The 13,236-nt window shown below is 35.5% G+C and overlaps 1 protein-coding gene across 4 annotated transcripts in view; it reads left to right on the forward strand.

The window, feature by feature from the left end:
• not (non-stop) overlaps nucleotides 1–13,236 on the forward strand; it is a 239,444-nt gene that overhangs the window by 151,301 nt on the left and 74,907 nt on the right. For 3 of the 4 annotated variants that reach the window (XM_067149840.2, XM_067149841.2, XM_067149844.2), the window contains one exon: nucleotides 2,187–5,457. In XM_067149840.2, the coding sequence (XP_067005941.1) occupies nucleotides 2,187–2,229 (43 nt within the window). In that variant the 3' untranslated portion in view covers nucleotides 2,230–5,457. Of the gene's footprint in view, nucleotides 1–2,186; nucleotides 5,458–13,236 lie in introns of those variants that run through there. The other variant, XR_010860538.2, reaches the window with a different exon arrangement.

Consider the following 13,236-nt stretch of genomic DNA (forward strand, 5'->3'; position numbering starts at 1 on the left):
CGGGCATTACCTTCTTTCCTTTTCAAGCTGAACATTTAAATGTATCTACAGTTGACATCGTAATATATAAACAAATATGAAGTACAAATATCGTAACTTTTGCATTGTTTATATACACAAGGCGCACATCTGTCCATTACATATGCCACACACTGCCAAGGCCTGTTGTGGTTACGACAACCAGCTTTGCTGATAAAACAGCTCCTTACTATATATCATACCTTGCAATGGTTCTACACATTGAGTGAGAACTACTTACGTATTCATGTCTGAGTTACAGCATTGGTGCTTGCCAATCTTGAGTTATCATTGCATGCCATCACAGTCTGAGACCAGTGCTGAAAAACAAATGTGGGAATAACTCTCTCTCTAGGCCACTTAAGAGTTATTAGTTGCCTTACTATTGACAAAATGGAGTTATAGTAGGGCATATCATATATATACCAGAAGTTTAATTTCACATTTTAGGAATTCAGCTGAGAACTGTGAAAGCAATGTGTCACTTTCCTACTTAATATCCTGATTTAGAAAAACTTTTCCCACTGGCAGTAGTAGGAACAATTCTGTGTTCTTTGTTCATCGAGGAAGTAAACAGCAAAATGCTTATGGAGTCCCAAAAACACAGTTACAGGTATCATTCCAATTGACAAGCACTTTTTGACCTTGACCGGCACAGCTTTCCCTGTATTTTGCCACTCGATGTTCACTTGTGTGAATGTAGGAGTATAGTGATGAATTGAAGTTTTATCTCAGGTAATGATAGGCACAAAAAGTACTCTCCTTTTTCCTCGTAATGAGTCGGGAGCTTCTAAAACATTTCCATATGAGCACGGTTTAGTTGCTTGGTAAGGAGACAAGAAATCCTCCTGTCAGGCACTTTTCCAGGTAGTCAGGATCGTCACTAATGATCGAGGTCTGGATGTTGATGACATGAAGAATGTTAAAAAAGCACTTAAAATGCTAAGAAATACTTCATAAAAACCTAAAAGCTAAGAATATGTGCTATAAAATAAAATAAATGATCTTTTGATGAGTGTTTAAGAAATCTTTCAGAAAATACTAGCTTACAAACTTAAGAATGTGCAAAATATGGGCCTCTAACTCTGAGTTATGTATTCTTTTACTTCACCTTAGAGTTGCACTGGACAACAAATGTTTTTCTCAAGTTGTCAGATGTGATATGTGATTTACTGTCAACAAGTTTTTAACCTCGAAAAGCTTAGTTTTATGCAGCTGATGTGATTGGAGCATACTTGAAATGAGGAAGGCTGTTAAGTCTTTCTCAGTCCCATCCATAGAGTAGTTTTTACACCAGGTATATCTGAGATTTGATATAAAGTTTTATATCTGGCATTTTTGTCCACTACTTTTCCCATTTTAAGTGTAATAGCTGAAGTATTTCTACAAAACATGTTGTTAACACTGGTCTGGAACTGTTTAATTAATGAAATGGAATCTATCATTGTCACACACTTCTTTTTTCCAGTGATGTGATAGTTGTCAACAATAATGCAAAATTTGACTTAATAAATACCAAATGGCCCTCCATATTCAGAGAGCATATCTTAAGCAATTTGTATTGAAGCAACTTCTTCACAGTCGAAACTCTGTACTATTTTTTCACCACCTGGAAATTTTTGCAATAATGTGAGCACGCATTAAACCACAGGGCCCAGCATGTGATGGTAGGTTATAAGTAGCACGATGTCTGGAGCTACTGCTTTGGAATGTGTAACTTGTGAGGATACTTTTAAGAAAACCTTTCCAATGTTCGCCGCAAGTCTGTCTACGTTGGGATAATATGTTCACACTTCTTCACCAACTCTGTAGACAGTGGGTTAGGCATTTGGCATGTACCATTTTAGAGTGAAATGCCTTCAATGAATTACCTGTTCTTACCATATATGATGCTGCATCATTTCAAAATAAAAGTACATTGTCATATCTCCTGCCCACAGGCAACAGAAAAAACATAGCACTTTCAAACAGTGTGTCTTTTTGCTATTGATTAGCAAAAGTGTCACTACGTGTCGAGCAAGGAATCGGTTTCACACATTGCCACGCATGGCCCTGAACTGGTATCCCCAGTACTTCAGTTGCTAGGTGAAAATTCCAGTTTGTATTTAATCCACCTTGAAGTATTTGGAAATATGAAGTTTTTAAAGTCATCTTTTGTTTCTTTTCAGCTATCTGTTGTTTTACCATAAGCAGTTTCTGGAATATGAATGAAGCAAGAACGTAACTAATGGAAAAGGATGAGAGTGGAAACTTTAGTGGCAGTTCCAGTATTACTTCAGGTTTGAACACATTCATTCTCGGTATATATAAAATGTTTAGTGTCATTTGTGTTGGACTTGTAAACAGCAGGATTCTAAAGTCGTTTGATTGGCAGTGTGAAGACGCTTCTCAAGGTTTGTGGTTGTGCTTGTAAGTCTCAACTACGTTCTAATTTTTTTTTTTTTGGAGGGGGGGGCTGTCCATGTCTTACCTGCTAGTAGTGTAGTGTATTGGATTACAGATTTCTTTTTTTTTTTTTCTTATTTTTTTTTTTCTTATAGGGCAGGTTCCCTACGTCATATACTGTCATTTTTTTATTTTGCAGTCGTCTTATCTTGTTTGATAAGGAGTGACAAATTGAGTCTTCAAAACATGATGTTGTGTTTGTGGAAATCACATCACTGAAAGCACCGTAAAGAAATTAATGACTGAGTTTTGTAGTATAATTTTGTAATATAAGAAATCCAATATGAATTGTACATATACGAGTTTCATAGAATGTTGTACTGAGGAAGAAATTCATGTTAGCAATGTATCCCCTATTTATTGAATCATAATTTGTTGATGGAAATCCTGTGAAGCAGTGACGTATGTTTAAAGATTTAAAACTTTTACAATGTTCAGTTATGCCTGAAAAAGCACTTGGTTGCATACTTTTGAACATTGAAAATGTATTATGCAGATATATATGTAATTAATGAAATGATTGACCAGGGTCCAAGGACTGTTTGTATTTTATTCTTTGTATCTATATCTAGAAGTACAAAAAAATTTCTGTGTTAGTTTAATACCTATCATTTCTCAAATGATACACACCCTCTTTTGTAGAAATGTAACATTTCATATATAGATTCAGAAATACATTGTTTTGATATTTGTTTCATTAATTTGGGTGTGTACTCTAAATGACACGTTGGCTTTCTTCTCTATTTTCTTTCTTTTTTGTGTACAGTTAGGAAGAGAAAGGCTTTTGTATATCTGAAGTAAAATTGCCTCCCACAAATAAACATGGGTACTTGAACATTGGAAAGCAAAATTTTGAGAAATGTTACATAGGATCCTGTGGACAAGATGTGTGATCATGTATTTACTTTTTCCTTTGTAACTGTACTGAATAGCTTCTTGGAATATTAGTGTGTTTTAAGAAACAAAAAATACCATTTTTTTTCTCAGTATAACATACCTGAATATTGTTGATATGTTTTTGTATTAAATTATTTCAGTTTAATGAACTCCATAATTATGAACTTTGTGTAGTGAAATTATCAACAATGCTTCATTTTATTACCAATTGTCTTTTAAATCAATGATATTATTTGTTAATTTGGTTACAAGAAATCCCCTCCACATTAAAAATATTTGTCTTAAAATTGCTGTGTTCAGCATTGCTATATTTGTAGCCAATACAGGTTTAATCCCTCACAAATTGGTGGTTTATGCATGAGTAATTGGCTCTAATTTGTAATGGAAAGAGTAGGATTTGAATCAGAAGACCTGTTTACATGCTTCCTTTCTTTGTGAAAATACATTGTTGGTTAATGACGGGAAGACAAGTACCTCGTTTTGCTGCACAAAGATATACGTAATCGTAACAGTATGGTACCAATTAAATTTGTTTAAATAACAATCGCATGCTGTTCTCTTTGCAAGATTACTTATCTCTAATAAAGAGATTGCTTATAATTCTTAATTTTAGGGTATTTTTGAAACTAAAAATCATTATTTCTATTGTTTGATCATTTAATTAATGTCAGAACGATGCACCTTTTGATTAATTTGTTTGTTGACAACCTTACTGTTTTATAATACAAAATAAATATAATGAGGTAAGTAGTACAGCGCTTAAAAATATATTTTGATAACATTGAGCCTTCAGAGCATATTTTTCAATCCTTAAATAAGGCCAATTGCAGATGCAGTACATTTTGATAAAAATTCTCCTATTCTCTAAGACTGCGTTCAAGACTTCAATGCAGTAAAGAAAATCATACAGAATAATAACAAATTCCTTTTGTAAAGCAAGTGTTCTTTAAAGTAACATTGTGCATGTCACAGATAGTGTGGAAGGGCACATGAATCCTGCACACTAGAACAAAACAACCAGCACATAGTTGCTAGAAACAGTACAAACGTTATTTTCCAGCATTATGTTCTAGTGTATCCGTTATACTATAGTATTAGGATATAAAAGTGACATGATACAAGTTGCAGGTCAGCTTCTGGGAGGAACAGCTGTTATACATACTGCCTCTTGCAGCCTCTATCTGCACCTTAGTGAGTGCGTAAATAGCTGTGCTGTATCTTCATCTTGCTTTCTTTAATCTCATTCTTCCTTTCACCAGCTCATCACTCACATTCTTAACTATTCTAAGAAATTTTGGCAATGGCCCATTTACATTCCCAGATATAATAAATAATTTGAAACTTCAATTCATAAAATATGCAGTACAGCTAGTACCTGTTAACTATAGATGTCCAAGGACTTATAGTTAACAGGCACTGGAACTAGACACAATACGTATTTTCTTTTTTTGCGAACCGATATGGTTAAATTTGTTGATAATAAAATATTTTGACCAAAGAGTGTCACACCACTGTCATATGCTTCTGGAGTGAGAGATGAAGAACTAGTCCTTCTATCAGGAAAAACCTACATAGGGTTTAATCCAGTACATTTTTAGCTATTTGTTTTTTTATGTCACATTGACACAGGCTGGTCTTATGGTGGTAATGGGATAGAACAGGACTAGGAACACAGTGTACCATGGTCTTGATTAAGGTATAGCTGGGTGTGAAAATGGGAAATCAATGAAACCCTCTTCAAGGCTGCTAACAATGGGGTTCGAACCCACCATCTCTCAAATGCAAACTGCTACAAGACCCAAACTGCATAGCCAACTCACTCTGAAAATCCAGTACAAAAGGCTATAAAATCTCAAGTCTTCTGCTATTGAATAGTACTGGAAATCTGCAGTAGACAACTGTGGAAGTGCAGTAGCTTGTCTAGCTTATCTTTCTGTGTTTCACTCATTTTATTATGTACTTGTAAAAAAAAAATGATGATCTGGGTAGCTCAGGCAGTAAAGCACTTTTCACCTGAGCTCATGTTTGCGGTTTTGATTCCAGCTCAGTCCGGTGTTATTTGAAGATGATCATATTCGCTAGCCTCATGCTGGTAGATTTACCCGGACATAGAGGAACTCCTGTGGGTCAAAATTTTGGCATCGCTGCAAACCGAAAGAGTAGTTATTGGGGTGTTGAAACAATGATATTATTATTATTATTATTATTATTATTATTATTATTATTATTATTATTATTATTATTATTATTATTATTATTACTACCTTCTTTCAACGCATTTCTGCAAATTTGAAACTGTTTCCCTATAACAGATTGCTTTTATTCATCGTCCTCAACACAGTGTGAAACAAGAAACATCAAATGGAAACACCCTTGGAACCGTTTCAAAAAACTACACTACTATATGTATTACCACCAGTAAACCTAATACAATGCACTTCAAACAACCAAAGAATATCTGTAATAAGCCAAAAAGTAACAGAGTAGGAATATCAGAACTGCCTCAAAGCTGTTACAAAATCATCACTCACACCTCCGCAGGAGAGCATGCATGAAGTGAGCTGCTGTGTTTCCTTCTGGAAACAGTTTCAAATTTGCAGAAATGCATTGAAAGAAGGTAATAATCCGCAAAAGACTTCTGAAATTTTATAGGCACGTTTGCAGACTGCCTGCAAGTAGACTGACACACAAGATTCTCACCTACATAGAACATCTAAAAAATATCCCATGGGTACTGGAAGTGAAGAAGGATCTGGAAAAAGCCCGTATGAACTCAACTGACACTGCGGACAGAAACCTCTACAAGAAAAAAATTAATGGATGGAAAGTGCAACCAGAGAACGAAGTGAAAAAGAAGACTGGAGCAAAGTGGACAGAAAAACGAAAAAGGATCCACGGGGAAAGGATGAGAGCTGTTTGGCAACTCAAAAAACAGAATCGTTAGAGCTTTGCATGATCCATTGGGTCCATACGCAAATAATAATAATAATAATATCATTGGTTCAACACCCCAGTAACTACTCTTACTGTTAGCCAATCAGAAACTCCCTACCCTTCCCTACGTTTCGCTGAGACTGTTACTTTTGTATTAGACTCTCCTGTGGCACATAATATTTCTGGAACAGCATACATACCTTAAATGTGGCAGCCAGGAAGGTTGCAATATTACAAGTAATGAATCTCATTATTGTGACTGTATTGAAGCTTAGTACGTTAAAAAGTTACAAAATACTTTATTAATATCCACCTGTTAAATACAGTACAATCCTTATAATTAGGATGCATTTATTACATAGTGTTTAATATGGGACATGTTTCGCTTGACATGGCAAGCATCTTCAGCCATTAAATACTCTAAGTTAGGTCAGGGCCCTGAGTCAGATGTTATATATAAAATCTAATAGTTTATAATAATATTGTAATTAATGGTTATTAATTCTCCAAAAGTGGTGGAAAGTTATGTTAATTCTAAATTAAGTCATAAAAACTTTAATAAGATATTTGTTTTATTGACTTCATATGTGACAGGGATGAAAAGTTTTTTACAATGTCAAAAATGATGTAAACGTTGATTCTATGATTAATGATCAAAATCATAACAATGTTTTAATATTGACAGTAGTATTTTCCAATGATTACAAATATTGTGTATACCATTAGTTGAACCAATTACATTATTATTATTATTATTATTATTATTATTATTATTATCTTCTTTCAACGCATTTCTGCAAATTAGAAACTGTTTCCCTGTAACATAATTTTTTTTTTTTTGGACCAGCACTTCAATAATAATCAAAATTTAAATAATGTATTGGAAACAAAAGGTCCGGTAATCAAACAACTTCCTAATTTACTCACTTCTTTTAATATAAATACTAATAATTTCATGAAAATATTTAATTATAAATTCGCCAACAATACTCCTACTGTAACAGTAGCTGCTTCTCTGCCACCTCACCGTGCTATGTCCCCTCCACAGACCACTAGTGATCTCAAGGCTTCGTCCTCCCCTCCTTACTTGACTCACTCCCCGCTACTACAGGCACACCCCTACAACACGAGAAGTAGTAACAAAGCGACTGCTAGACCTTCTCGTGCAGCCAGTGTTGCTAGTCGTCTTTCTACCATTCTAAGGGGTAAGCCGTAAGATATTTACTATACTTAGTATTATACTTCAAATTACAGTAACTTACACTAATTTTCCTTCATATTTCAGACTTCAACATGTGATACGTTGCAGTTCATATTACATCCTATTTCTTGTTGAACTCCCCCTTATTGACTTCATAAGAAGATATAGTACAAGTTTTCAACATACAATTACGACAAATCCACATAAGATTTTTGAGAAAATGAATCAATTTCTTATATGTTGATGCTTTGGCAAGTGCCATTAGGCTGTTCATAACACATATACTCACCGCTCAACCAGCTATTCTACTACAAAACACTATGTACCTGACTCTCGTTCTTAATTATTACTGGGATGAGATTTTAATATATTGAAAAATTTTAATTAATCCACACATCATATAACTAATGGTGTACACGATATTTGTAGTCATTGGAAAATACTATTGTCAGTATTAAGACTTTTTAATGATTTTGATCATTAATCATAGAATCAACTTTTACATAATTTTTGACATTGTAAAAAACTTTTTATCTCTGTCACATGTGAAGTCAACAAAACAACTATCTTATAAAAGTTTTTATGACTTAATTTAGAATTAACATAACCTTCCACCACTTTTGGAGAATTAATGACCATTAATTACAATATTATTATAAACTATTAGATTTTATATATTAACATCTGACTCAGGGCCCTGACCTAACTTAGAGTATTTAATGGTTGAAGATGCTTGCCATGTCAAGCGAAACATGTCCCATATTAAACACTATGTAATAACTGCATCCTAATTATAAGGATTGTACTGTATTTAACAGGTGGATATTAATAAACTAATTTGTAACTTTATATTAAAAAGTTTGCAGTAGTAGAGTAGAAACACTTGTCACTGGTGGCTGGCTTTCAGGCAGGAATTGTGATATGTCAGATAATTTACATACATACATACATACATACATACATACATACATACATACATACATACATACATACGTACGTACATACATACGTACGAAGGCCATCCGGAAAGTGGTACCCGTTTGTGCAATAAAGACACAGGAGTAAAATTAACAAATATACACATTTTTATTGGAAAGTGCATACTTTACACTACTTCTCCACATAATCTCCAAGCAAATTTAGGCATTTGTCATAACGTGGGACGAGTTTTTGTATTCCAGCGTCATAGTCCTCCGCCGCCAGCGTATTGATTCGTAGTCGTGGCTTGTTTAAGTTCTTCATCGCTGTCAAATCTTTTTTCCACCAGAAAGTCTTTAAGCTTCGTAAAGAGATGAAAATCCGAAGGGGCCAAGTCCGGGCTATACGGGGGAAGGTCGAAGGTTTCCCACTTGAATCGCTGCAAAAGTTATTGTTATTGCAGCTGCATAAGGCCTGGCATTTTCATGAAAGAGAATGACGCCTGTAGACAATAGACCTCGCCGTCGATTTTGTATTGCCCGCCGTAATTTCTTTAATGTTTCACAATACGCATTAGCATTAATTGTGTCTCCATGGGTCATAAAGTCAATGAGCAGTACACCTCGGCAATCCCAGAAAACGGTTGCCGTGAGTTTGCTGGTGGACAGAACTATCTTGAATTTTTTTGGTTTGGTTGGTGAATGAGCATGATGCCACTCCACTGACTGTCGTTTACTCTCAGGTGATGCATAACAAACCCATGTTTTGTCCCCAGTAATGATGCGAGTCAGGAAAGAGTCTCCTTCATCGGAATAACGTCCCAGAAACTTCAGTGCTGCAGCCATACGCTTGGTTTTGTGCTCCTCTGTAAGCATGCGAGGGACCCACCTTGCACAGATTTTTGAATAATGCAGATGGTCTTTGACAATTTCATGAACAATTTTCTAGATACATTAGGAAAATGTTCACAGAGTTCATCAATTGTGACGCGCCGATCGTTCCTCACGCATTCATCTACTACGCTCAGCGGTTGGTCTGTAATGACAGATGGTCTCCCTGAACGCTCCTCGTCGTGTGTATTCCCCCTCCCCAGGTTGAAGTTGCGACACCAGCGCCGAACAGACGACTCATCCATCACATTGTCTCCATACACCTCCGTTAATTGGCGATGAATATCACAAGTTCGAACGTTTCGTGCATTAAGAAATTTAATCACGGCCCTCACTTCACAACTGGCGGGGTTCTCAATTTGTTTAAACATTTTAAACGATCACAGACACAACACAGGCAATGCTAGCGTCACACAACCTCGCACAGAGCAGGCAGACAAGCCATTGACACGGTCTGACCTTGCTCAGCGGCTACCCGAGTCGTCAGCACTTCATGTGGCGCTAACGGGTACTACTTTACGGATGGCCCTCGTACATACATACATACATACATACATACATACATACATACATACATACATCTTTCATTGTTCAGTTTGCATGTCTCTGTGAACCTCCACAATCCTCTCTTTGTAATTAGCTCTCTGGCTTCTTTTAACACCATATCTCTTATCTTTAAATCTCAAGAAACTGAGTCTGACCATTGTCGTCATGGTCTCCCTCTACTCGCTTATCCTTCAGGACAGAGTTCATTATTTTTTTATGTAACCTCTCTTATATTCATTTAGGTAATTATGTGAAGGTCATACATCAAACATTGATTGTATATTGTTTTCAGTCCTATTTTGATTTAAAATAGATGATGTTTATTTTTTGAGAAGGAAATATTTTTGTTTGTTTAAAAGTATAATTTATTTTATCAGAGCCATTTGTTAATTTAAACACAGGCCTACTTGTTAATTTTCATAAAGTAGATGAATAATGTAAACATTACTTCTATACTTAATGTAATTAAGAAGATATTGCTTCTGTAAATCAAAGTTTGTTCATTGCAGTAAATAACACAGTACTTATAAAGTAAAATATAATAGAAATATGCAACATCTCTTTTGTTGTTATGTTAATGTAAAGTTAACTGCCAATCACTGCAACATGTATACTTTGTCGTGAGGAGTTACCATGAACATAGTTCACATGAGCGTTTTTGCTGTTCCACAAATGCAGGTGAGATACGCAGTGCTGCTTTAAAGCAACAGAGTACTTACACTCAAAACAAAGACATGAATGAGGCATTCAAACCTGGAACACTTTTGCTAGGCATGAAATATGCTCTAAACTGGAAATGAGTGTTTACAAAGTAGACATCTTTGCTATATGGAATAGGCTGGAGAAGTAGGCAACTTGCAGAAATCGTAGTCAAAGATGCAGAATTTAAGTACTTTCATAATCAACAGAATGATTGGTCAAAAGTAATTCTTGAACACTGAGAGTGGCCCAATGCTAATAAGTAACTTGTCAGAAAATTGAGAGTTATATTCTGAAGTAAACCAACAAGGGAGGGTCATGTTATATTGTCATGCCAATTACCTTAATATAGTGCAACAGAATTATATATATATATATATTATATACACACACATCATATACATTTTAGCTGCTGTGAACCACTATAACTGGAGTTATCAGTCATCACAGTGACTATGAAATTACTATGACTATGGAGACATCATATGAATTATTATGAAACAAATGGACTATTTTCAACAAATAGTCGTAACATGACATCAAACTCTAGACAACAGATTTTTTTTTCCACCTGACTAGACGATCAGAGACGAAAAATATCCTGGTCAACAATAAAAGCATGGTCCAAGCATGCACATTTGATGAAAGCAGGTTGGTCACATTTCCCATAGAAATACTCTTCTGCTAATCCTCCTTTGAAGCAGTACTCCAAGGGTGTTTGAAATACACGTACCAAGCAAGTTGGCTATGCAGTTTGTCGTGTAGCTGTAGCTTGCATTCAGGCGATGGTAGGTTTGAATCCCACCTTCGCCAGCGTTGAAAATGGTTTTCCATGATTTCCTATTTTCACACCAGACAAATGCTGGAGCTGTACCTTAATTAAGGCTGTGATAGTTACCTTCCCCATCCTGGCCCTTTTCCATCCTTGTGTTGCTGAAATCCTTGCATGTGGTAGTGCAATGTTAAACCACTAGCGAAAAAAGAATACACCTAGAAAGTCTTTGGTGTAGCCACACTGAAAAAAAGAAATTTGATATAGAGAATCTCTCTGCCGACAACTCGAAATACACAAATTACTAAAGGCATAAGAAGTGGTTTCTTTGCCATATATTAATGTCATTTTCAGAAGGTGCCATGATTGTATCTGTGATCAATATCGCAATATTTTTGTGTGGACAGAAGAAAAAATGTTAGCAGGCTGTACAATGCCCAGGGGTCAACCAAAAGGAACTTAAGTACGTGCCTGTGTATCTGGCCACGCTGCTTGTTCTAGGAAGACCTTTAAATCCCTCTTGGTCATATTAGTAGATATGCTTGCAAATGCCTTTGATGCTAGGTAATTTGATGGTCATATTTTTTTTGTGAAAATGACCAGTGGGCTCAGATATAAGGACATAAAAATGGGATTAGCAGTGTACCCTCTAACACAATCCCTGGCATAATCATATAAGAGTGTTTGGTAGTCACTATGGATCCAGCTGAAGATGTGCTTGCTTCACTTCATTGCAAGGGTTCATCAAGATTGCAGTTGTTTTTCATTAATATTCTTGAGCTCTTTGTTCAATATCAACAGCCCATTCAACCAATTGCTTGCCAACTTTATGGGTTATTTTGCAACAAATGATATTTCCTTTAAACACTTTCACCCGCGTGTTGGAAGCTTTGACCAGCAGGGAATTGTGAGGGTCAATTCTCTTCTAAAATTTCATTGTCCAAAGTTGCAATGTATGGTCTCATGTATTATGGCATTTTCCTGTCTCTTTGCTATAAAATTATCACACACATCACTGTTTATCATATCCTGCAGACTGACAAGTGCCATTGTTTGAGCATGTTTTTTAAGTTTTGTAACACTGTCCTACTCTTTATTATTCTTTTGTGTGCCTAGACTGTTGTAAGTTTCAGGCAATGTGTCGTATCAATTGCTAATCCAGCACAAAACTTTGTTTTTGTTTTTCTTGGAGGTGATGACTGATAAGATGAAGTGCTGCTTCCCTGGACATCCGCTACTTTTGGCATTGCTTCATTACTCGCTGTCACTTTCACTTTCTTCACCTGAAGCCTCCTAATCAGTTACAATTACAGCTTCTTTTTCTTCTTCTTCTTTTCCCGACAACTGTTTATTTATTCACAAATAACACGCTCTTCACTTGTAAGTGAAGTAATCCACCAACAGGTCAAGGTGACCATAAACTTGCTCACTATGTAAACACACTTCCACACCATAGGTAATAAATTTCATATTAATCTATATTGAAGAGCAATATAGTGTAAAACAAAATCTAAAGGTTTCCACCTATTCAATACTGTTTGTTGTAACCTTAAAAAATTACTTAGGTTTTGTTTTACACACTTCCACACCACACAGATGTAATCAACTCTAGCAGACATTTGGAATAGTTTGTGTTTCTGATCATTAAACCAAACTAAAACAGTTTTTTTCTATCCTCTGGTACAACTGCCGCGACCATTTCTTGTGAGACAGTTTGATACGATTTCCACACAATGAAATTTTTTATGGATTTTGCTGGTCATAATGCCAACTATTCTGGCACTGCCAGTTTATTGATATCTGCTTTTTTTAAAATTTAAAGTGGATATGCCTTTTTTATGTTACAGAAGAATGTAATCATTATATTTTTATACTCATTGCATCATTTTGGCAAAGTACATAAAACTCCTAAGTTT

The sequence above is a fragment of the Anabrus simplex genome, chromosome 6, assembly GCF_040414725.1.
Source record: "Anabrus simplex isolate iqAnaSimp1 chromosome 6, ASM4041472v1, whole genome shotgun sequence".
Lineage (NCBI taxonomy): Eukaryota > Metazoa > Arthropoda > Insecta > Orthoptera > Tettigoniidae > Anabrus > Anabrus simplex.